Source organism: Nicotiana tomentosiformis, chromosome 6 (genome assembly GCF_000390325.3).
Source record: "Nicotiana tomentosiformis chromosome 6, ASM39032v3, whole genome shotgun sequence".
Taxonomy (NCBI): domain Eukaryota; kingdom Viridiplantae; phylum Streptophyta; class Magnoliopsida; order Solanales; family Solanaceae; genus Nicotiana; species Nicotiana tomentosiformis.
The window spans coordinates 5,670,901-5,694,942 of NC_090817.1; the positions used below are offsets into that span (position 1 = coordinate 5,670,901).

Sequence of the window (24,042 nt, forward strand, 5' to 3'; positions counted from 1 at the left end):
TCTTATTTTTATGCCTCGAGACGTTAGTCTTTTCTATATTTGTAGTTCTAGTTCCATTTTTAATTGGTTTTTTGATAAGTAATATAGAGTTAAAACGTTAATTTAACTTATACTATAGTATTAGGAAGAGCATTGCTTAAATTTCGATTTAATTGAATAAATTATATTTTTTTATAATTGTAAAAATCGTGATAGAATCAGAAATTAGTTTATTCGCGATAAAGTGGGTGTGACCTATATTGAGGATAACATGCGGGGAGCGCGGCTTAGATAGTTTGGTCAAGTGAGAAGGAGGAGCACATACGCTCCGGTAAGGAGGTGTGAGAGTTTGACACTAAAGGGCCTACGGAAAGGTAAAGGTAGGCCAAATAAGAGGTGGAGATAGGTGATTAGGCAAGACACGGCGCAGCTTCATCTCCTTGATAGGAAGGTATGGAGGTCGAGAATTAAGGTAGTATAGTAGATAGTCTAGAGTGTTCATAACAGTAGTATTGACACATATACTTACTTTCTGTTGGTAGTAGGTTTTTATGACTAACCACTGTTTTCTTTCATTGTTGATCACCTTATTGTCTTGTTGTTTTTATTATGTTTTTATATATATTTTTGTACTGTCCCTTCTTATCTATATTTTCATTAATGTGGTGTTTATACTTTCTTAAGTCGACGGTCTATTGGAAATAACCTCTCTATCCTCACAAAGTAGGGGTAAGGTTTGTATATGCACTACCTTCCCAACCCCCCGTGTGGAATAATATTGGGTACATTATTATTGTTATTGTAGTTGTAAAATTAGTATTGAATTTCTTTTATACGAAAAAGAAATATCTAAGGACAGTGGCTCATGACTTGAAAATCGGCGAATATGCTTAATCGGCATATCACGTATTATGTTCTTACCATTAAACCAAACTCACGGTGACAAGCCATTTGTAAATTGACCATTTAAGTGCTATAAAAACTCGTGAGCAAAGGTTAATTCATAAGATCATCATGTCATGGAACATATAGTGGCCTTTTGTGGATTACATTTATTGATTTATTTGAATAATAACTATGTAAATTGTAGTTTTTTAAAGTGGTGTTTCTATTCTATAGTGGGAAATACATTAAGATAAGCTCATTTTGAATTTAACACGCTTCACTAAAAAAATAAAAGAACAAAGATTTTGCTTATAGAAAATGGTTACATTTAACGTAAAAGTCTAATTCATTTCAAATAGTTTATAGTCATTGAGACATAAATTAAAGTTGCATATGTACCTTTTTACATTACGTTAATCAGTATGAAAGGCTAAAAAATCTAAACACATATAAATCGAATTTAAACTTTATATAATTCTAATAATAAGTTCTCTATTTTTCACATAAATATGGAGTAGGAGGATAAAGTATACAAGTACAAAAAATACTTTTATTATCATATAATACATTAATTTTTCTAGAAAATGTAATTATTGTTGGGTATAATCAATACTAAAAGAAAGTGTTGTAGCGCAATAGTTGATTACCATTAAAAGTGCGAAAATTAGGTAAAAATTGCATGGGGCGCCTTATTTGGTCGCCCACATTTAACATGTACCTATGTTTTTAAAATTATTTAACATATACCCTAATTTTGACAACTTCAGATCCTATTACCTATGCGCTCCTTTCTTCCTTCTCTTCTTTTCCTCTTCTTCTTCTTTTCTCTCTCAAACATGTTATCCTGTAAGTTACACATGTTATCGTTTCTGGAAATTGGATAAAGCGACAAATCAAGAAGAAAGAAATACTCGCCACTGCCTCTCAAACATGAATACATCTCAACACAAAGTACGTAAATAATAGAACGAGGGTTTATTGTCAAAGCTTGAAGAAGCATCAACTAAAGTTTGGAACTGCATGGACAAACTTCAGACATTACCATGTTAAATTTTGTCTGAAGTTTGCAACTATCGTGCCAGAAAAAATTATTTGAAGTTCAAATATAACAAACTGATTTTGTCTGAAGTTTGCACTACAAACTGAAAAACTTCAGACTAATTTGTCTGAAATTTATACCCCACCACAAAGTACGTAAATAATAAAATAAGAGTTTATTGTCAAAACTCGAAGAAGCATCAACTTAAGATTGGGACTGCAGGGCCAAACTTCAGACATTTCCAAGTTAAATTTTGTCTGAAGTTTGCAACTATCATGCCAGAGAAAATTATATGAAGTTCAAATATAACAAGCTGATTTTGTCTAAGTTTACACTACAAACTGAAGATTTTCAGACTAATTTGTCTGAAATTTGCACTACGAGCTGAAGTTTTTTTGATTGCTTTTGCAAGTCAGGCCAAATTTCAGACGAAAATATCTGAAGTTTTACTTTGATAAGGTCACACTTCAGACATAAATTCTTGCTACTTCAGGTTCCGTATGTCTGAAGTTATCCGAAAAGCGGGTACGCTTATAATTATTTTTGTAAAACGGGTATAAGTTAAATTATGACAAAAAAAGTGAGTATAGATGCAAATCCATGCTACAAAATGAACCGTGTGGGGTCGCGCGTGGAGAAGCTGTCAATCTTATGATGGTTGACGATATCATTGCCTTTTAGCACAAAGTCCTTTTAACTTTCTTTTTTTTCCACATAAATAATGTGCCAAATTCATTACCTATTTTTTCAACAAATATATATAATTAATACATAAATAATACAATTATACAAATATTATATATAAAATTATATATTTAGTATTTAGTTTTGGTTGAATAGATAATTATTTAAGTTAATTCTTTTTTTTCGCTAGATTTCTGGTACCCTCTTAATAAAGGGATTAAGATATTCTTTCGCTAGAAAATAATGAATTCATGCTTCTATTCGCGTCAGGGTAATGACTTCTCACACCATTAGTTTATATTTATTTATTGTAGCAAGTAATTTTTTTTTTAAGATTATGAATCACATATTTTAAGGAGAATTACTTATATATATCCTTTAGATGACATGATAATATAAAAATTCTTTATATTATGGCGTATATAACTTCTTTTTTTTTGGTTTTTTCACCTAGCATCCAATATTCACGTTGAGTCAGACTAGTGTGTATTCGTACCACAAGGTATCACTTTGGAAGTAAAGCTCCCAGCTAAAACTGACTTTATTTTAAAGTTCGAACTCAAAATATAAGAAAGAAAAAATACTTACCATTCCATCATTAAAGTAATGAAATATATATAACTTAAACTCTTGTTAAATGATTCTTTCACTGGAATATTTTTGAAGCATCATAGAATAAAATTATTCCCTAAGAAAAAGACAGATTATTCAGTTCATTACACTTATCTTGGTGGTAGGGTCCACTAACCTCCATTTAACACCATGTTTAGAGAATTAAGCAAGTTTTCTTATACTTGCACTAATCTTGTAAAAACATTCATTGATTCCCTAACCTGCGAACTGCTCCAGAACCAACGCAAGAAACACCTTTTTACAACTGTCCAAACTTTCAGTGAAAACACACACACACACACACACACACACACACACACACTAGATTTTCAAGTCATAAGAGCAAAAGAACAAAGCTCAAGAATGGTAGTACTGTTTTCCAAGAATACATAAAGTCCGAAGAACAAAAAAAGAATCTTGGAAATAGTAGATCAAGAAAATGGAACTTACCATAAAGAAAACAAAATGGATGCTACCTCTAGTTTTCACCATTTTAATCTCCATTTTCCTAATCATTTTCGTTTCTACTAAAACCCCATTTCAAAAATCACCCAATAAAGCTAAAGTTCCAATCTTTGTTGAATCAAAGCTACATACATCTCAAACTAGGCCTATTTCAACAATACCCAGATTAGCTTATTTGATATCTGGTTCAAGTGGAGATGGGGTTAGTTTAAAGAGAACATTAAAAGCTTTGTACCATCCATTGAACCAATATGTAGTTCATTTAGACCTTGAAGCACCAGCTGATGAGAGATTAGAGTTAGTAAACTTTGTTAAAAATGAGCCTTTATTTGTTAAAGTTGGGAATGTGAGAGTTATTGTGAGATCTAATTTGGTTACTTATAGAGGTCCTACTATGGTTAGTAATACACTTCATGCTGCTGCTATTTTGCTTAAGGAAGGTGGTGAGTGGGATTGGTTTATTAATCTTAGTGCTTCTGATTATCCTTTGGTTACACAAGATGGTATGTGGTTAAAACTGTTTTCTTGCAATCTTTTTTAGTCCTTGCCCTTTTCTGTGTGTTTGCTAGTGAGTATCCTTTTATGAGCTAGTTGTCATTGTTTGTTTAATATTTCAGTTTTCCTTTCAATCATTTGCTGAGATTCTTGGTTTTCAGATTAGGTTAATATGGTGCTTGCTATTGCTTCCATTCTTTTTGTTTCATATAGGCAGAGGCGGGGCTAAGATTTAAAATTTATGGGTTCTTAACTTGCCATCGATTCCATAGCTTGTTTTACTTACTGGGTTCACAATTAATTATTTAGACATATCTAATGGATTTCCTCGTACAAATTAAGGGTCTAAAGAAAAACTATTAGGTTCGTCCGTACCCGTAGTTAATACTCTAGTTCCACCCCTGCTTGCAAATGATGCGAACTAGTTTCAATTAAGACTTAGTTGTTGTTACTCTAATGCAGGAGCCCTTTGAATTTGACAAAAGACTTGTATGCTTGTCTAAATATAAGTGTGAGATTTTAGAGAATACCAATTTGCGTTACAAAAGTAATATTTTAGTATTGGAATGAGAGCCTTGACGCAGCGGTTTAAGTTGTTGCTGAAACGGTATCTTGCAGAAATGCGAGGTAAAGCTGCATACATAAGATCCAATGTGGTCCGACCCTTCCCCGGACTCCGCACATAACCGAAGCTTAGTGCACTTGTTCCAGTGTTGGAGATGAGCCTAAATAGAAACTAATGGATATAGAATATTCATGTAGTGCCCGGCTAGTTTGGAATTGAGGTGTACTTGATTGATAGGTGTACTTGATTGATACATAGATTGAAATCTCTTTTTTGTTTGGTTTAGGGGATGGGGGCACTTTCTGTCCAGGGGATTGTGGTGCAACAGTTTTAGAATACTATGCTAATCCTATCATCTGGAAAAATAAATTAGTAAATTTGTTGAATCCAAGTTTAACAGGAGTTCGAAATTGTTTTAAGCAGCTTCCATTTAATATAAGTGCATGAACTGGTTCATTGAGAAAAGACTTGTGTTCATGTAGATATAAGTGTGAGACTTCAGAGAATTCTAATTTGCCATAAAAGCAAAATTTTTAGTATTGGAATGAGATGAGCCTAAAATTAAATAGAGTTTAATGGCTGCAAAATATTCATATAGCCGCCCTTCTATTATGGAATCGAGGTGTGCTTGATTGGTACATTTAATTGATTCCTCTATTTTTTTTTGGGGTGGGGGTGGAGGGGTGGGGTGGGGTGGGGGAGCACCTTTGTGTGCAGGGGATTGTTGTGAAACATTTTTAGCATAACTCTCATCGTGTGAACTGGCTCATCGATTACCCTATTTCTAATGATGTTGTGCCTTGATATTGTGTTTGACAGATTTACTTCATACCTTTTCAACCGTGCCAAGAGAACTTAATTTTATTGAGCATACAAGTGACATTGGATGGAAGGAGTATGTGGATCGCTTTCATTTGATCAATTAATCATCATATCTTTGGTGCTAAAAATAAAATGAGATTGAGGAAGCTGGTTTAGCTTACGAATTTTATTTTTGCTTGTAGATACCACAGAGCCAGGCCTGTAATAATCGATCCAGGGTTGTACAGCCTGAATAAATCAGACGTCTTCTGGATCCCACAGAAAAGAAGTATGCCGACAGCATTTAAACTATTCACAGGTGAGAATTTTGTTAATTTCTGAGTCAATTACTGGTGGATGCAAAAGGAAGTGATCAAGCTCTTTTGGCTGCCTTGTTCCTTTGCCTCCTTAATTGTCGATTCGGGTGTTTTTGCTTTCTTCTTACTATTTTTCTTTGTAGAGTATCTGCACATGTTGATACCAAGAATTTCTAAAATTACGTTATAACTCCAAAACCAGATTCACCTCACTTATCTTCCTTACTACTGTCTGAGATTAGCTGTCTGTTTTATTTGTCCGCATGCATTTAAACTGTTATTGTCGCTTAGTTCTTAGTTCAAGCATGAGTTATCTCGTGCTACAATATGACCTCAAAACATTTTGCCGTGAATTATGTTTTGTTATAACCTAAAGCATGATCGTTCAGAATATCTGAGGCATCAAAACATTGGAAGGATACCAGACCTGAGCTGATGAAACATTGTAAGCTTTTGGCAAAACTATCACACAAAATTTGGATGAATTAAAAGGAGATCTTGATACGCAGACACTCTCAAATGTTTGCCTCTATTTCCTAGTGCTTGGCATCTTCGCAAGGGGTAGTAGAAGCCCTTCTGAAAAATTGTAAGAAGAAAGCAACCACACTCCAAAATACCATTTTCTTTTCTTCTTCAACAACAACTACGCCTCAATCCCAAACAAGTTGGGGTCGGCAACATGAATCCTCGATTCTTTCTTTAAGTTCAGATCATATCATCATATACCAAAATAAAATAAAAGTGAAAGTGAATAATAAGTTAAATATATATTAGGCCTTCTGAAAAATAGTAAGAAGAAAGCAAAGTCACCACTCCAAACAACCATTTTTTTTTCTTGTTGAATATTGAAATGAATACTGCACCAGTGTGGCAGTAACAGAGAAACTCATTTTGAGCTAGCACTATATGATCAGTGTTTCAATTTTGCACTTTTGTCTCACGTCTATTAAAAATGTAAAATTTTGCTTCTGTACAATGAAAAATCAATACAATATAACCTATTAAAGATTTTGAAGATGTGCTGTTATCCTTTTTCCTCAGGCTCTGCTTGGATGATGCTCTCTCGCCCCTTTATGGAGTACCTTTTATGGGGTTGGGATAACCTCCCGAGGATAGTCTTAATGTACTATGCCAACTTCCTTTCGACGCCTGAAGGATACTTCCACACTGTCATATGCAATGCAGAGCAGTTCATAAACACTACAGTGAGTCACGACCTGCATTTTATATCCTGGGACAACCCTCCAAAGCAACATCCGCATTTTCTCACTCTTAACGATTACCAGAACATGGTCGACAGCAATGCATCATTCGCCAGAAAATTTGGAAGGAACGAGCCAGTGCTCGACAAGATTGATTCTGAGCTCTTGGGGCGTGAAGCCGACGGTTTTGTTCCTGGTAGTTGGTTTGAAGGTGGGGATGTAAATGCCACCATCACACAGTACATTCTAAGAAACATAACTTCACTGAGACCCGGGCCAGGTGCACAGAGAATAAAAATTCTTATTTCTGATCTTTTATCTGATAAAGATTTTCACACAAAGCACTGCCTTTAGTTCCTGGTCGTGTGACAAATTGGCGTGCTGTAGCGAAAGTCTCTCAGTCCAATAACAGATTAGTCGATCGTTGCTTACTGCCCTTGAACGATGTATTAATAATCGGGGATGAAGCAGCTATACCATATTCGAACATATCCTGCTATGAAGCTCAAGTCAGGAATAGAAATGTATTGTTTTTGTAGGATACATGTTTGAGCCATTGTTTGCAATTTTGTTAGCCAAAGTGCTGATGAGATGTTATTATTGAATGAAGTACATTTTTCGAAGGCATGATTAAGCAAGAAATTCAAAAATAGCCACGGTTTCAAAAGTAATCAAAATTTAGTAACTTTTCATATAAAGATAAATTTGAACGAAAACACTGTTCAAAATCCGGAAAATACTCCACCATATTATGCTGGAACTCCAGCATTATATTGGAGTTCCAGCATAAGTATACTGGAACTCCAACATAATATATTGGAGTTCCAGCATAAGTATACTGGACTTCCAGCATAATATACTGGAGTTCCAGTATAATATACCGGTCCAGCATAATATGCTAGAAGTTCATACATAGGTGCACCGATCTTCAATATATTATGCTGAAACTTTCCGTGTTGCAGGAAAATAGTGGTTATTTTTCAATGACTTTGCAAACGCTGGCTATTTTTGAATGACCGGTCCGAAAATTGGCTAGCTCGTGCTATTATTACCATGATTAATGTTATGCGACAGTACCATTTTTTTTGGGTCGGGTTGGTCCAATGGGTCAGATTATATGGGTGGGTTTGACAAATTTATAAGGAATGAGACACGTCATATAAATTTATAATATTTTCTGAATTAGTTTTCGGCTATTAGTTTTAAGGATATGTTTGAGCAAAAAATTTAATGGTAGGGTCAAATTTGGCTCAATTGGTAGACGGAGTCAATTTTTGTACCAATTTTAATAGTTTAGGGATATTTTTGACCTTTTTAAGTTCTTCTTAAAAAAACCGAGGGCCCCTTGAAATCATATTCTACGGTTCTACTCAAAGTAAAAGCTAGTATTTGAAGGGTTTTGTTGTGTTTAACTTTTTACACCTTCAATAGAATGTGTGCAACAAAAATTTGTTAAATAACCTGCGTGTTTCTTGAAAAGAACGCGGGTATACATTTTAACTCTTTATGTCAAGTGTGAAACAATAACTTGATCATAACAACAGAATATTGAAACTTGGTTTGGTGATTTGAAATTTGCCTTAGGTGTCATAGCCCTCCCAATCAGAGACCGGTCCAGAATTTAAAATTTATGGATTCCTACTTTTTGCAGCAACGTCATATTAATATACAATAATAATTGAGTTAAAAGTTAAATATCTACAAATATTTATATAAACAAGGTTTGTTGTTGTTGTTTTTGTACATAAACACGGACAGGGGCAATAACTTTTGGGTTCACGTGAACCCATATGTTATACCGGATAGTATACTGAGGTGCTCCCTGGCATTTGTTGGAAGGCCGAAATGCACAAAAGCCCATTGTAAGGAGACTGTTTAATACCTAGCCAGTATAACTATTTAAAGTTTAGCCACTTTTTAATAAGTAACTAAAATTTGAACAAAAATACCGCTCCGCTTCATTTCCCCCCATCTTAACAGTTACATATTCTTCATAACTGGCAGTCAGGCACTGCTGTTCCATTCTCTATCTACTACTGTACTAGTAGTTCTTGTACTTATTATATAATTTTATTGTTTAATTGCCCATGCAAGTGTTGCGTTTTTTGCTTTTGCACGTACCACGTAGAGATAGAGACCAGGCCGCATTGGTGGACTTACTCCATAGCCATACGAAATTATATCATATGATGATTTAAAATTAATTTTACGATAAGTTTAGTCTTTATTAAGATGGAGTCAATCATGGAGGATAAATATAGCTCGAGTTCTGAAGTTTGCACTGCAACAAGCAAATAGACCTCGAAACAGCTACAAGCAAACTTTAGAATCGAGTGTAACTCTACTAGGAATGGCAAACGGGCGGATCAGGTGGACGAGTCGAAAACGGGTAATGCAAAAACGTGAAAATAGCACGGGTTAGCCAGTTTTCGGACTGATAATTGAAAAATAGTCAGCGTTTGCAAAGTCATTGAAAATTTTTGCTACAACACAGAAAGTTCCAACATAATATAATGGAGATTGGTGCACATGTGTATGAATTTCCATCATATTAAGCTGGAACTCCAGCACACGTAAAGTTCCGACATAATATACTGGAGATTGGAACACTTGTGTATTAACTTCAAGCATATTATGCTGGACCAATATCTATGCTGGAACTCCAGTATATTATGCTGGAAGTTCATATGTAAAAAATTCGAACTACAGTATATTATGTTGGACTATTTTCCGGATTTTGAATAGTGTTTTCGTTCAGATTTATCTTTACATGAAAAGTGGCTAAATTTCGATTATTTTAGAAACTGTGGCTATTTTTCAATTACCACTTGTAAATCTGGCTATTTTTTAATTTCACCTTGCAAAATGGGATAAATTATTCGACCCGACCCATATTTCATACGGATAAAAAATGGGTTAACCAGCGGATAATACGAATATCCATATTATCCATGACTTATTGGATATGATCACTTTTGGGAGAATTCCTAGTCTCCCAAACTTGAGGAACCCCCAATTTGAGGCTTTACAAATGTAAAAATTTAACCCATTAGTTTTCTAAATGGATAATATGGTTCTTATCCCTATTCAACATATTTTTAGAAAGTTGGTTATTCAACTCATTTTTAATGGATAATATGAGTGGATAACTATTTTTTTTTATTCATTTTGCCACCACTACGCTCTATTGTAAGTGAGCTCCAGCTTCGTAGTAAGAAGTTCGTACTGCTACAAGTGAATTCTGCTCCGACATTGTCTACATATACCAATCGCGGCGAAACTAGGATTAAGTTTATAGGTCTGAACTTGCTACTGAACACATAACTCGTTTTATAGTTACTAGCTTCACTTTTGATATTTATACGTATTTTATGAATTTTCTAATACAAATATATAGTTTATATAAAAGGTACTGAGTTTATCTGAACTTATACGCTAATATTGTAGCTCCCCGTAGCTCTCTGTTACTTTCACTTTCGTTCTTTCTTTTTTCTCGCAGGTATTAAAAATTAGCTTCCCATATCTTGCACGAACTGCTGAAATACTGGGCAGGGTCTTCGGTTTGTGGTTTTAGTACAAAAATACGAGTAAGTCGCATACTTTCTATGCGAGGTACTTGTTTGGACATTTTAATTATATTTTGCTTGTGATTATGGTTCAATCACATTTATGTTTGAATTATAGAGCTGTAGTTTCATATTTAAAATGTCGTTTTACTCGGTTATGTTCTTTTTATAATTTTTATTTAATAGAATTTCGGAAAAAGCTTACAATTTATTTGAAATAGAATTTTAAGTTATGTTACTATCAATGCAAACTTGTTATATTACTAATGTAATTTAACATGTAATAGTAAATAAGTGTAACGACCCAATCAGTCGTTTTGAGAGTTGTAGTCTCGCTCCCCCATTGACTACTCATTTTGTACTTTATAGCTATTATGTGACTTATCGGGGTAGTCGGTTTGGGTCCAGAGAGATTCCGGAATGAATTGAGACACTTAGTCTCAAAGTTGAAATGGTTGTCCGTATGTTGATTTATTTGTAAACGACCCCGGAATAGAGTTTTGATGATTCCGATAGCTCTGTATGGTGATTTTGGATTCAGGAGCGTGTTCGAAAAATTATTTGGAAGTTTGTAGTTCAATTAGGCTTGGAATGGCTAAAATAGAAACTTAAATTTGGAAGTTTGACCGATGAGTTGACTTTTGATATCAGGGTCGGAATCCGATTATGAAAATTTGAATACGCCCATTATGTCATTTATGACTTGTGTGCAAAATTTGAGGTCAATCGGACTTGATTTGATAGGTTTTGGCATCAAATGTAGAAGTTTAAAATTCTTAAGTTTCATTAAGCTTGAATTAGGGTATGATTCATGGTTTTAGCGTTGTTTGATGTGATTTGAGGTTTTGACTAAGTTCGTATGGTGTTTTAGGACTTGATGGTGTATTTGGTTGAGGTCCCGGAGATCTCAAGGTGAGTTTCAGATGGTTAACAAATCAAATTTGGACTTAGAACAATTGAAACTTACTGCTGCTTACTAATGCAATCGCACATGCGGAAATTGGCTCGCAGGTGCGAGTCCGCAGAAGTAAGTTTGGCAAGCGCAGAAGCGAGTAGGGGCTGGTGAGGCAGAGTGCGCATGTGCGAGCATTTTTCCGCACCTGCGAGGTAGCAGGTGCGAAGGGAAGAGCGCAGAAGCAAAAATGGAGAGGAGGTCGGGCAGCGCAGGTGCAAAATTTTGGGCCGCACCTGCGACACCGCAAATGTGGTTAATTCAGTCGCACGTGCGAAAAGCCCTAGACATAACATATAATTCTAGGGTTGGCCATTTTTACCCATTTTTGGATTTTAAGAGCTCGGGTGAGGCGATTTTCACGCGATTGTGAAAACATCGGGATAAATATTGTTAATTAAATTTTGGTTAAAGTACCCAAATCTATGGTAGTTTTTAACCCTTAATTGGTGGGTTAAGTTGGAAAAATTATAAAGATCCCTAAGTTTAGATTGAATATTTGAGGGTCGAGTTGATGTCGAAATTTAGTAATTTTGGTATGGTTGAACTCGTGGTTGAATGGCCGTTCATATTTTATAACTTTGTCGAGTTTCGAAATGTGGGTCCCACTGGCAAATTTTGAGTTAAATTTCGGATCTTGTTGGAAAAATTATATTTTCATATGGAATAAATTCCAATAATTTGTATTGATTAAATCGAATTAATTGTGACTAGATACGAGACTTTCGGAGGTCAATTCACGAGGCAAAGGTATAGCAGAGTAAAGAATTACACAAGTCGAGGTAACTGACTTGTCTAACCTTGTGTGGGGGAAATTTCCCTTAGGATTGGTATTGTTAGGAAAATAGTGATGTGTTGAAAGCCATGTACGCGAGGTAACGAGTGTGTACACGGGCTAAATGTGAAAAATTTTGATTTTAAATTGTGTAGATCTCTGTCTCATGTTAATTAAATTATTATATCTTGTTTTACTCATCATCATTGATCTATTTTTATATTTTAAAAGTTGCTTTACCTTTTTCCTACTAATTGCTTACGTGTTTAATTGAAACTTTATTTCTTTTATTCTATGCTCATTATTTGAAAGTTGAATTTCTTAATTGAATTATTATTAATATGAAGTATTTGACATTAAAAATTTGGTATTGAGGCAAGGTGTTAAATTTGTGAAATATTATTTTTCTTGAGTTATTCACTTTCGAATATTTATGAGATTTTGTATTCATTGCGATTTAGCCGTGAGCTCCTTATTGTGGAAATAATATTGTTGTTGATTTATTTCGGCAAGTTGAAATATTTGGGCACTTGTGGTGCAAATTGTGATATATTGTGATATTGATAAGCATGCAGTGGTATAAGGTCTAAGTGTTGAAATGCATGCGGTGATATAAGGGTGGCTTGATACACGTGGCTAGTAGGGGAACTACTAGAAGTCATGTGGTGTGATAAGGGTGGCTAAAACGCGAGATGCTATTTCGGAAAAAATAATTTCTTTAAAATTAAATGTGAAGGCTCCCATAGTGATATAAGGAAATAAAATATTGTGAATTTATTTATGATTTTGGGACAACTAGGCGGTACCTTGGGAATGCCCCTGTTGATATTTTCTCATTTGTGTACTGTCTTGATTGTTTTGTTTTCCCCTAAATATGTAAATTTTTGTTTCTTTTCAGTGATGTATTATCTGCCTGTATTCTCTATAGTTAAATTGTGACATATTTCTTACTTGATTCACTTCCATTGTCATTGTTATTATTATATTGTTAAACATTTCGCCCCATAATTTATTATTTTTAGTAGGGCCCTGACCTGACCTCGTCACTACTCTACCGAGGTTAGGCTTGACACTTAGCGGGTACTATTGTGGTGTACTCATACTACGCTTCTGCACATCTTTTTATGTAGATCCAGGTACTTTCTATCAGACCAGGCATCAGTGAACCAGTCGTACGCGGAGACTTCAAGGTACATTTGCCAGCATCCGCAGACCTCAGAGTCCCTTTATATTCTTATTATGTTTGCTTTCCTTATTCTCTTTAGACCAGGATATATAGAGACACTTAGAATAAAGTTTTAGAAGCTTGTGACTTATTTCTACCGGGTTTTGGGAGTTAAAATTATTTGAATTGCAGTTTTATTTATTTCATATTTCTATTATGTTATTCCGCATTGATAGGCTTACCTAGTCTTAGAGACTATGTGCCATCACGACATCACATGAAGGAAATTTGGGATCGTGGAAAATTGGTATCAAGCGGGTTTAGTAGAGTATCGCGGATCGATACAGAGACGTATGTACTTATCTTCGGGAGGCTATGGAACTTTTAGGAAATGTTCACTTCTTTGATTCCTCATCATGCACATTTGTTGACTTAAAATTTCTAAACCTTTGTCTTTCTAATATCTCACAAATGGTGAGGACATGAACAATTGGATCTGATGATCAAACACTCGCACCCTATGTTGGTGCCGCAAGAGGCCGGGGCCGATGAAGACCACGCGGTGAAGCCAGAGCACATGTACGAGTTGTTGCAAAGGAGCCACCAAGTAGCTCCAGTTGGAGAGAAGGCACCTGAAATGCATGTTACTACTCATGCATTTCACGAGACTCTCACCCACTTTTTGAGCATGTTTGGCACTCTAGTTCATGTAGGATTGATTCCATTTGCTCCTGCCATATCTCATGCCGGGGGATAAGCACAGACTCCCGCCGCCCGTACCCCAGAGCCACGGGCCCAGGTTGACCATGCTCCAGGGGTTATACCAGTGCAACCAGTTGTCCCAGTTCGGCCAGAGGTTAGGGTAGCAGTTTCAGAGGGAGATCAGCTCAAGCTCGAGAGGTACAAGAAGCACCACCCACCCACTTTCAGCGGTTTGTCTTTAGAGGATGCTCAGGGTTTTCTTGAGGAATGTCACTGTATCCTCCATACTATGGGTATTGCAGAGACTAGCAGGGTTTCTTTCACGACATTCCAGCTTAGAGGAGTGGCCTACCAGTGGTGGCGAGCATACGAGTTGGATAGTCTAGCCGAGGCAGCTTCACTCACTTGGACTCAGTTTTCAGATATTTTTCTGAGGGAGTATGTTCCTCAGAATCTCAAAGATACACGGCGTGCTGAGTTTGAGAAATTGCGCTAGGGCTCTATGACAGTATCAGAGTATGCAATCTGATTCAGTGATTTGGCTAGGCATGCACCATCCTTGGTTGCTACTGTTCGAGAGCGTGTCCGTCGATTTATTGAGGGGCTCCACCCTAGTATCAGATTTAGTATGGCCCGAGAGCTGGAGATGGACATCACATACCAGCATGTGAGTGTCAATTGATAGGAGATTGGAGGGTATGCGTATCCGGGAGAGAGAAGAGAGGGAATCTAAGAGACCCCGAGATTCTGGCACGTATAACTGTTCTCGTACACAAGTTGCATCCCGTCATAGTAGAGGCTATGTGGGTCGTCCTATTCATTCAGCACTTCCAGCTGCTAGCGGTATTCCGACTACTCCCAGACCTTAGGTTCCATATTATGCACCGTCGGTGTCAACTGTACCTCATGTACGGGGTGCTTTCAGCGGTCAGTCCAGTTGATCAGGCCCGAGCCAGTCCCAGCAGTCACGTCCTCCGAGGGGTTATTTTGAGTGTGGTGACACTCATCATATCATGAGGGATTGCCCAAGACTTAGGATGGGTGCACCTCCACTGATTTTTGAGGACCCACCTATTCCACAAGGCCCTCGGGCTTCTCGGGCCATGATTACTGCACCAGTTGCTACTCCACATGCACAACCAGCTAGAGGTGGAGGTCGGACAAGTAGAGGTTATCCTAGAAGGGGAGGCCATGCTAGATATTATGCCCTTCATGCTAGGACGAAGGCAGTTGCATATGATTCTGTTATCATATTTATTGTTCTGGTATGTCATAGAGATGCATTAGTCTTATTTGATACAAATTCCACTTATTCTTATGTGTCATCTTATTTTGCCCCGTATTTGGGCGTATCCCGTGATTCTTTGAGTTCTTCTGTTTATGTATCTACACGTGTGTGTGAATCTAGTATTGTTGACCGCGTGTATCGGTCATGTTTGATTGTTATCAGTAGTTTTGAGATCAGAGTTGATTTATTATTGCTCAGTATGGTTGATTTCGATATTATTCTGGGCATGGCCTGGTTATTACCCTATCACGCTATCCTTGATTGTTACGCCAAGACGATGACGTTGGCTATGCCAGGTCTACCGCGGCTAGAGTAGAGAGGTACCTTAGATCATGTTCCTAAAAAGGTTGTTTTATTTCTTAATGCTCAACGAATGGTTGAGAAGGGATATGATTCGTATCTGGCCTATGTGAGAGATGTTAGTGTTGATACTTCTACCGTGGAGTTAGTTCTGGTAGTAAGGGATTTTCCAGATGTATTTCCAGCGGACCTTCAGGGTATGCCGCCCCGACAGAGATATTGACTTTGGCATTGATTTGTTACCGGGCACTCAGCTCATTTATATTTTACTATATCGTATGCCCCTAGCAGAATTGAAAGAATTAAAAGAGTAGTTACAAGAACTGCTTGATAAGGGTTTTGTTCGGCCCAGTGTATCGCCTTGGGGTACTCCTTTCTTATTTATGAAGAAGAAGGATGGTTCCATGCGGATGTGTATTGATTAACGCTAGTTGAACAAGGTTACAGTGAAGAACAAGTATCAATTGCCACGTATTGATGACCTATTTGATCAGCTTCAGGGTGCCAGAGTGTTCTCTAAGATCGACTTACGTTCAGGCTATCATCAGTTGAAGATTCGGGAGCCAGATATCCCGAAGAGTGCCTTCAGGACTCGGTATGGTCATTATGAGTTCCTTGTAATGTCATTTGGGCTGACCAATGCCCCATCATCATTTATGCATATGATAAACAGTATATTTTAGTCATATATTGACTCATTCGTCATTGTGTTTATTGACGATATTCTGGTGTACTTCCGGAGCTGGGAAGATCATGAGCAACACCTGAGGACTGTGCTTCATACTTTGAGAGAAAAGAAGTTGTATGCAAAATTTTCAAAGTGTGAATTCTGGCTTGATTCAGTATGATTTTTGGGTCATGTAGTAACGAACAAAGGAATCCAAGTAGTTCCGAAGAAAATTGAAGTAGTGCAGAGTTGGCCCAGACCGTCATCAACTACTGAGATCCAGAGTTTCTTGACTTGGCGGGGTATTATCGCCGATTTGTATTGGGTTTCTCTTCTATTTCTGCACATATGACCAAATTGACCTAGAAGGGTGCTCCGTTCAGGTGGATCGAGGAATATGAGGAGATCTTTCAAAAGCTCAAGATAGCTTTGACTACAACCCAGTATATGTGTTGCCTACAGATTCAAGGTCTTATACTGTGTATTGTGATGCGTCACGTATTGGTCTCGGCATAATATTAATGCAGGATGGTAGGGTGATTTCCTATTCGTCTAAACAGTTAAAGTACATGAGAAGAATTATCCGGTACACAACCTTGAGTTAGCAGCAATTGTTCATGCCTTGAAAATTTGGCGACATTATTTGTACGGTGTCCATTATGAGGTTTATACCGATCATCGGAGTCTACAATACCTGTTTAATCAGAAGGATCTTAATTTGCGGCAACATGGGTAATGATTATGACATCACCATTTTTTATCATCCCGGGAAGGCCAACGTGGTGACCGATGTCCTGAATCGCAAAGAGGAGAGTTTGGGTAGTTTAGCATATCTACCAGTAGTAAAGAGGTCTTTAGCCTTTGATGTTCAGGCTTTAGCCAACCAGTTTGTCAGATTGGATATTTTCGAGCCGAGCCGAGTTTTGGCTTGTGTGGTTTCTCAATCTTCTATGTATGATTGTATCAGGGAGCATTAGTATGATGACCCCCATCCGCTTGTCCTTAAGGACACAATTCAGCACGGTGATGCCAAGGAAGTCACTATTAGCGATGACGGTGTATTGCGAATGCATGGCATGCTATGTGTACCCAATGTAGATGGCTTGCGTGAGTTGATTCTCCAGGAGGCTCAAATTTTGCGGTACTCTATTCATCCGGGTGCTGCAAATATGTATCAGGACTTGAGACAATACCATTGGTGGAGGCGGATGAAGAAAGACATAGTGGGGTATGTAGCTCGGTGCCTAAACTGTCAGCATGTGAAGTATGAGCATCAACGACCGGGTGGATTGCTTTATAAGTTAGATATTCCATAATGGAAATGAGAGCAGATCACTATGGTTTTTATTGTTGGGCTCCCACGGACTCAGAGAAAGTTCGATGCAGTTTGGGTGATTGTGGATAGATTGACCAAGTCAGCTCATTTCATTCCTGTGGTTACTACTTACTCTTTGGAGCAGCTGGCTCAAGTTTACATTCGTGAGATTGTCAGGCTTAATTACGTACCGGTATCTATCATCTCTGATTGGGGTACGCAATTTACATCACGATTTTGGAGAGCCGTATATCGAAAGTTGGGTACTCGTGTGGAGTTGAGTCTAACATTTCACCCCCATACAGACGGACAGTCCGAGCGTACATATATTGGAAGATATTCTTCTTGCATGTGTGATGGATTTTGGGGGTGCTTGGGACCAATTCTTGCCACTTGTGGAGTTTGCTTACAACAACAGCTACCAGTCGAGCATTCAGATGGCTCCGTATGAGGCCTTATATAGAAGGCGGTGCCGGTATCCATTGGGTTGGTTCAAGCCGGGCGAGACTTGGCTATTGGGTACAGACCTGGTTTATGATGCCTTGGAAAAGGTTAAATTGATTCAGGATCAACTTCGTACAACCCAATCTAGACAGAAGAGTTATGTCGATTGGAAGGTTCGTGATGTTGCATTCATAGTTGGTGAGTGGATCTTGCTCCGAGTTTCGCCTATGAAGGGTGTTATGAGATTGGGGAAGAAGGGTAAGTTGAGTCCTAGTTATATTAGGCCTTTTGAGATTCTTGAAAGAATTGGAGAGGTGGCTTACAGACTTGCACTACCACCTAGTCTCACTGCAGTTCATCTAGTGTTCCATGTTTACGTGCTCCGAAAGTATCACGGCGATCTGTCTCATGTGTTAGACTTCAGCTCAGTCCAGTTGCCTAAGGATTTATCTTATGTTGAAGAGCCAGTGGCCATTTTGGACAGACAAGTTATAAAGTTGAGATCGAAGAGCATTGCTTCAGTAAAAGTACAGTGGCGGGGTCATGCGGTCTAGGAGGTGACTTGGGATACCGAGCATGATATGCGTAGCTGTTATCCATATCTTTTCACCACTCCAGGTATAATTCTAAACTCATTCGAAGACGAACGTTTGTTTAAGAAGGGGAGGATGTAACAACCCGGCTAGTCGTTTTGAGAGTTGTATCCCCGTTTCCCCATTTATAGCTCATTTTGTACTTTATAGATGTTATGTGACTTGCCGGAGTAGTTAGTTTGGGTCCGGAGAAATTTCGGAATGAATTGAGACACTTAGTCTCAAGGTTAAAAGCTTAAGTTAAAATAGTTGACCGGATGTTGACTTATATGTAAACGGCCCCGGAATAGAGTTTTGATGATTCCAATAGCTCCGTATGGCGATTTTGGATTTAGGAGAGTGTCCGAAAAATTATTTGGAAGTTTGTAGTTCAATTAGGCTTGAAATGGCTAAAATAGAAACTTAAGTTTGGAAGTTTGACCGGGGAGTTAACTTTTTGATATCAGGGTCGGAATCCAATTCTAAAAATTTAAATACGCCTTTCATGCCATTTATGACATGTGTGCAAAATTTGAGGTCAACTGGACTTGATTTGATAGGTTTCGGCATCGAATATAGAAGTTGAAGATTCTTAAGTTTGATTAAGCTTGAATTGGGTATGATTCATGGTTTTAGCGTTGTTCTATGTGATTTGAGGTTTCGACTAAGTTTATATGGTATTTTAGGACTTGATGGTGTATTTGGTTGAGGTCCCGGAGGCCTCGGGTGAGTTTCAGATAGTTAACGGATCAAATTTGGACTTAGAACAATTGAAACTTGCTACTGCCTACTAATGCAATCACACATGCGGAAATTGGCTCGCATGTGCTAGCCTACAGAAGCGAGCTTGGCAAGCGCAGAAGTGAGCAGGGGCTGGTGAGGCAGAGTGCGCAAGTACGAGCATTTTTCCGCACCTATGACGTCGTAAGTGCGAAGGGAAGAGCGCAAAAGCAAAAATGGAGAGGAGGCCAGGGAGCGCAGGTGCAAAATTTTGGCCGCACCTACGACACCGCAGATGCGGTTAATTCAGTCGCAGGTGCGAAAAGCCTGGACATAACATATAATTTGGGGGTTGGCCATTTTTACCCCATTTTTAGATTTTAAGAGCTCGGGTGAGGTGATTTTCAGGCGATTTTTCAAGGAAAACATTGGGGTAAATGTTCTTAATTCAATTTTGTTTAAAATAATCGAATATATGGTAGTTTTTTTATATTTAATTGGTGGATTAAGTTGGAAAGATTGTGAAGATCCCTAAGTTTAGATTGAATATTTGAGGGTCGAGTTGATGTCATAATTTAGTAATTTTGGTATGGTTGAACTCGTGGTTGAATGGACGTTCATATTTTGCAACTTTGTCGGATTCTAAAACGTGGATCCCACGTGCAATTTTTGAATTAAATTTCGGATTTTGTTGGAAAATTTATATTTTCATATGGAATAAATTCTAATAATTTGTATTGATTAAATCGAATTAATTGTGACTTGATACGAAACTTTCAGAGGCCAATTCACGAAGCAAATGCATATCGGAGTAAAGAATTATACAAGTCGAGGTAAGTGACTTATCTAACCTTGTGTGGGAGAAATTTCCCTTATGATTGGTATTGTTATGAAAATTGTGATGTGTTGAAAGTCGTGTACGCGAGGTGACGAGTGTGTACACATGCTAAATGTGAAATATTTTAATTTTAAATTGTGTAGATCTCTGTCTCATATTAATTAAATTATTATATTCTATTATACTCATCATCATTGGTCTATTTTTATATTTTAAAAGTTTCTTTACCTTTTTCATAGTAATTGCTTACGTGTTTAATTGAAACTTTGTTTCTGTTATTCTATGCTCATTATTTGAAAGTTGAATTTCTTAATTGAATTATTATTAATATGAAGTATTTGACATTAAAAATTGGTATTGAGGTACGATGTTAAATTTGTGAAATATTATTTTTGTTGAGTTATTCACTTTCGAATATTTTGTGAGATTTTGTATTCATTATAATTGAGCCGTGAGCTCCTTATTGTGGAAACAATGTTGTTGTTGATTTATTTCGACAAGTTGAAATATTTGGGCATTTGAGGTGCAAATTATGATATATTGTGATATTGATACGCATGCGGTGGTATAAGGTCTGGGCGTTGAAACGCATGCGGTGAGATAAGGGTGGCTTGATACGCGTGGCTAGTAGGAAAACTACTAGAAGTCATGCGGTGTGATAAGAGTGGCTAAAACGCAGGATGTTATTTCGGGAAAAATAATTTCTTTAAAATTAAATGTGAAGGCTCCCGTGGTGATATAAGAAAATGAAATATTGTGAATTTATTTAAGATTTTGGGATTATGAGGCGGTACCTCGGGAGTGCCCCTGTTGATATTTTCTCATTTGTGTACTGTCTTGATTGTTTTGCTTTTCCCTAAATATGTTAATTTCTGTTTCTTTTTAGTGATGTATTATTTGCCTGTATTCTGTATAGTTAAATTGTGACCTATTTCTTACTTGACTCACTTTCATTGTCATTATTATTATTATTATTATTATTTTATTGTTAAACTTTTCTCCCAGTATTTTATTATTTTCAGTAGGGCCCTGACTTGACATCGCCATTACTCTACCGAGGTTAGGCTTGTCACTTACTGGGTACCGCTGTGGTGTACTCATACTATGCTTCTACATGTTTTTTGTGCAGATCCATGTACTTCATATCAGACCATGCATCAATGAACTAGCCGTATGCGGAAACTTCAAGGTACATCTGCCAGCGTCCGCACACCTCGGAGTCCACTTCTATCCTTATTATGTTTGCTTTCCTTATCTTTAGACCCTGAAGTATAGAGACACTTAGAATAAATTCTTAAAAGTTTGTGACTTATTTCTACCGGATTTTAGGAGTTGAAATTATTTGAATTGCAGTTTCATTTATTTCAGATTTCTATTATGTTATTCCGCATTGATAAGCTTAAATATTCTTAGATACTAGGTGTCATCACGACATCCTACGGAGGAAATTTGGGATCGTGACAATAAGTCACCATTTTGTTAGGGTACCACCTAATGCTTATAAAAGATATTTATCTGTAGGTACTTTAAAAATGACCTAATTATTTGAATATTGTTACATTGTTAGTGCATATAACTTAGGGATCTTTACACAATTAATTGGCCAAATTTGCTGTGTATGTTTTCTAGCCATACATAGATTATATATGGTTATACACATATTACGTCTGAATTATACGTAGATTAAATATCTATCAACTAATTTAAGTTTAAGCGGTTGGGTAAGAGATCATTAAAGTTAATTTTTCTATTAAACACTTAATATACCTAAGTACTTGTTATGAACAACGGAGCTTCATTTATGGTTTTGACATATTCAGTCCCCTCTTCTTTTGTTTTGTGACAGACGTTATTCAATGCACAATTAAGATGATATTAATTTCTTTCTTTTTTGCTGACTTAATAAACTTCGTACTGATTTTGACGTATTTATTTAGCCAATAATAAAATGTCACGTTAGGCTGATATTCTTTTTGACGTTCAAAGCTGTGGCCATAAATTTCTTTTTTCGGTTGACTGCTGACTTAGAAAATAAGGACGAGAAGGAAGAAAAAAAAAAGAGTAGACCCAAAGAATACGCAATTATTTTTTGTATTTTTTTAAATTTATTTGCCCGAGCTTTTACCTCTCTACTAAAAAAAAAGTACAAGTAAGGAAGGCAAAATCGTTACCTTTTCGATCCTAAACAAGGTAGGACGATAATTTATAATCTATTGATGTACGTATTATCAAATTATATATTCAATAAAAAGATGTTTTAATAATTCACCATTACATATTAGTTTGTTATTTTTTAGGTTGTGAAAGGTACCTTTTGCGATCTTCAAAAAAAATAAAAAAATACACGATTAGTAACGGTAATTTCAAACTATATATCAGTTAGCTGTTAATTTAAAATTTCACAAAAAGAGGTTCACTCATCTTTTCTCCTCTTTTTATTTCTTATTCCTTCATGTTTAAAATAAGTGTCGTTTAAGGTTTCAAAAATCTAATCAAATCATTTATTAACATTAATCATAAAAGTTATTTACCTGAGTAGTCTTTATTCACTCAAATTATCCTTCCCTCCATCATATATTCCAACATCTTCTTGTCATTTCTTCTCATACCCTCCCTTTTTAAAAATTCTTTTTAAAAAAAAAAGACGAGAAATCCTGAACCGAAATAAATAATTGTTTCAATTGAACCTTCTCTTCTATTGTAGTTTTAAGAATATTGCAAGATATAAATCATTTATATGGAGTAAGGATGGATTCGGAAAAAAAATTACTTTCTTGATTTTCACTTGTTCTGCTCATTATGATTTGGTTAAAACGACACTTACATTGGACAGGAGGAAATACTAATTATGATTCGTCACACTTAAAACGTAATTGAAAAATAAGAAGAGAAAGAAGATTATTAAAAGAAGAAACAAAGGTTAGCAAGGGTGCTCCACAAATTGTACACTAACATATAAATAGAAAGAAGTCAATTCTGACCGACAAGGGTTCGGGTGGAGTAGTAAGTACTCTTTCATCCTTAATTAGAGATTTTGGATTCAATCCCCGGGTATGAAGTAGCATTTGTTAGAGAGCATTTTATCCTCAATGTGAAATTTTCTGGCGCAAATCCGAATTTAATCTGGCCCCAATATAGATATCAAACACCGAACGAGAAATCAAAAACAAAGAATAGTCAATTCTCTTTACATTTATTAGCTTTACTTCAAGTCAAATCCTTTAGGCATGTGAAATTAGCGTTAAAGTCGCTTAATTAGTTTCAATCTATTTTAGGTTATTACTCAAAGTGCAATAACAATTAGCCAATTGTTACTTCTATCTCACCTAACGGTCCTAAACCTAGTATTTTTTTCCCTCGTTATTACTTTAGGAATTAGAAGGAAAAGGATTCAAATTAACTCATATATGTTAGTTAAAAAGACTTTCACCGATACCACTAAACTAAAAGCGCGAGTAATTTCTAGCTCCCCTAACACTAAAATCATATTCTAATGGACTTTACATCCCTATTTATGTGTTTTTTTGTTTATTTATGTGATATTCGAAATTCCTGGCAGATTAATCCAAACTCGAGCCGACTAAATTCACAAAGGGGTAAAACATTTTCTATCAAGAATTTTTTTAATTTCAGAGCTCTGCCATGAAACCCACCACGCCTCTTAGGTGGTATATATCACTCATTAGTCAATAAT

At 36.5% G+C, this 24,042-nt stretch overlaps 1 protein-coding gene across 1 annotated transcript; it reads left to right on the top strand.

Annotated features, from left to right (window-relative positions):
• Window positions 1-3,388: 3,388 nt before the first annotated feature.
• LOC104090087 (beta-glucuronosyltransferase GlcAT14B-like) lies at window positions 3,389-7,667 on the top strand. Its single transcript, XM_009595121.4, has 4 exons — window positions 3,389-4,167; window positions 5,544-5,619; window positions 5,729-5,844; window positions 6,884-7,667. Exons 1-4 carry the CDS (start codon window positions 3,639-3,641, stop codon window positions 7,396-7,398), a joined length of 1,236 nt encoding a protein of 411 aa, XP_009593416.1. The 5' UTR covers window positions 3,389-3,638; the 3' UTR covers window positions 7,399-7,667.
• Window positions 7,668-24,042: the final 16,375 nt, after the last annotated feature.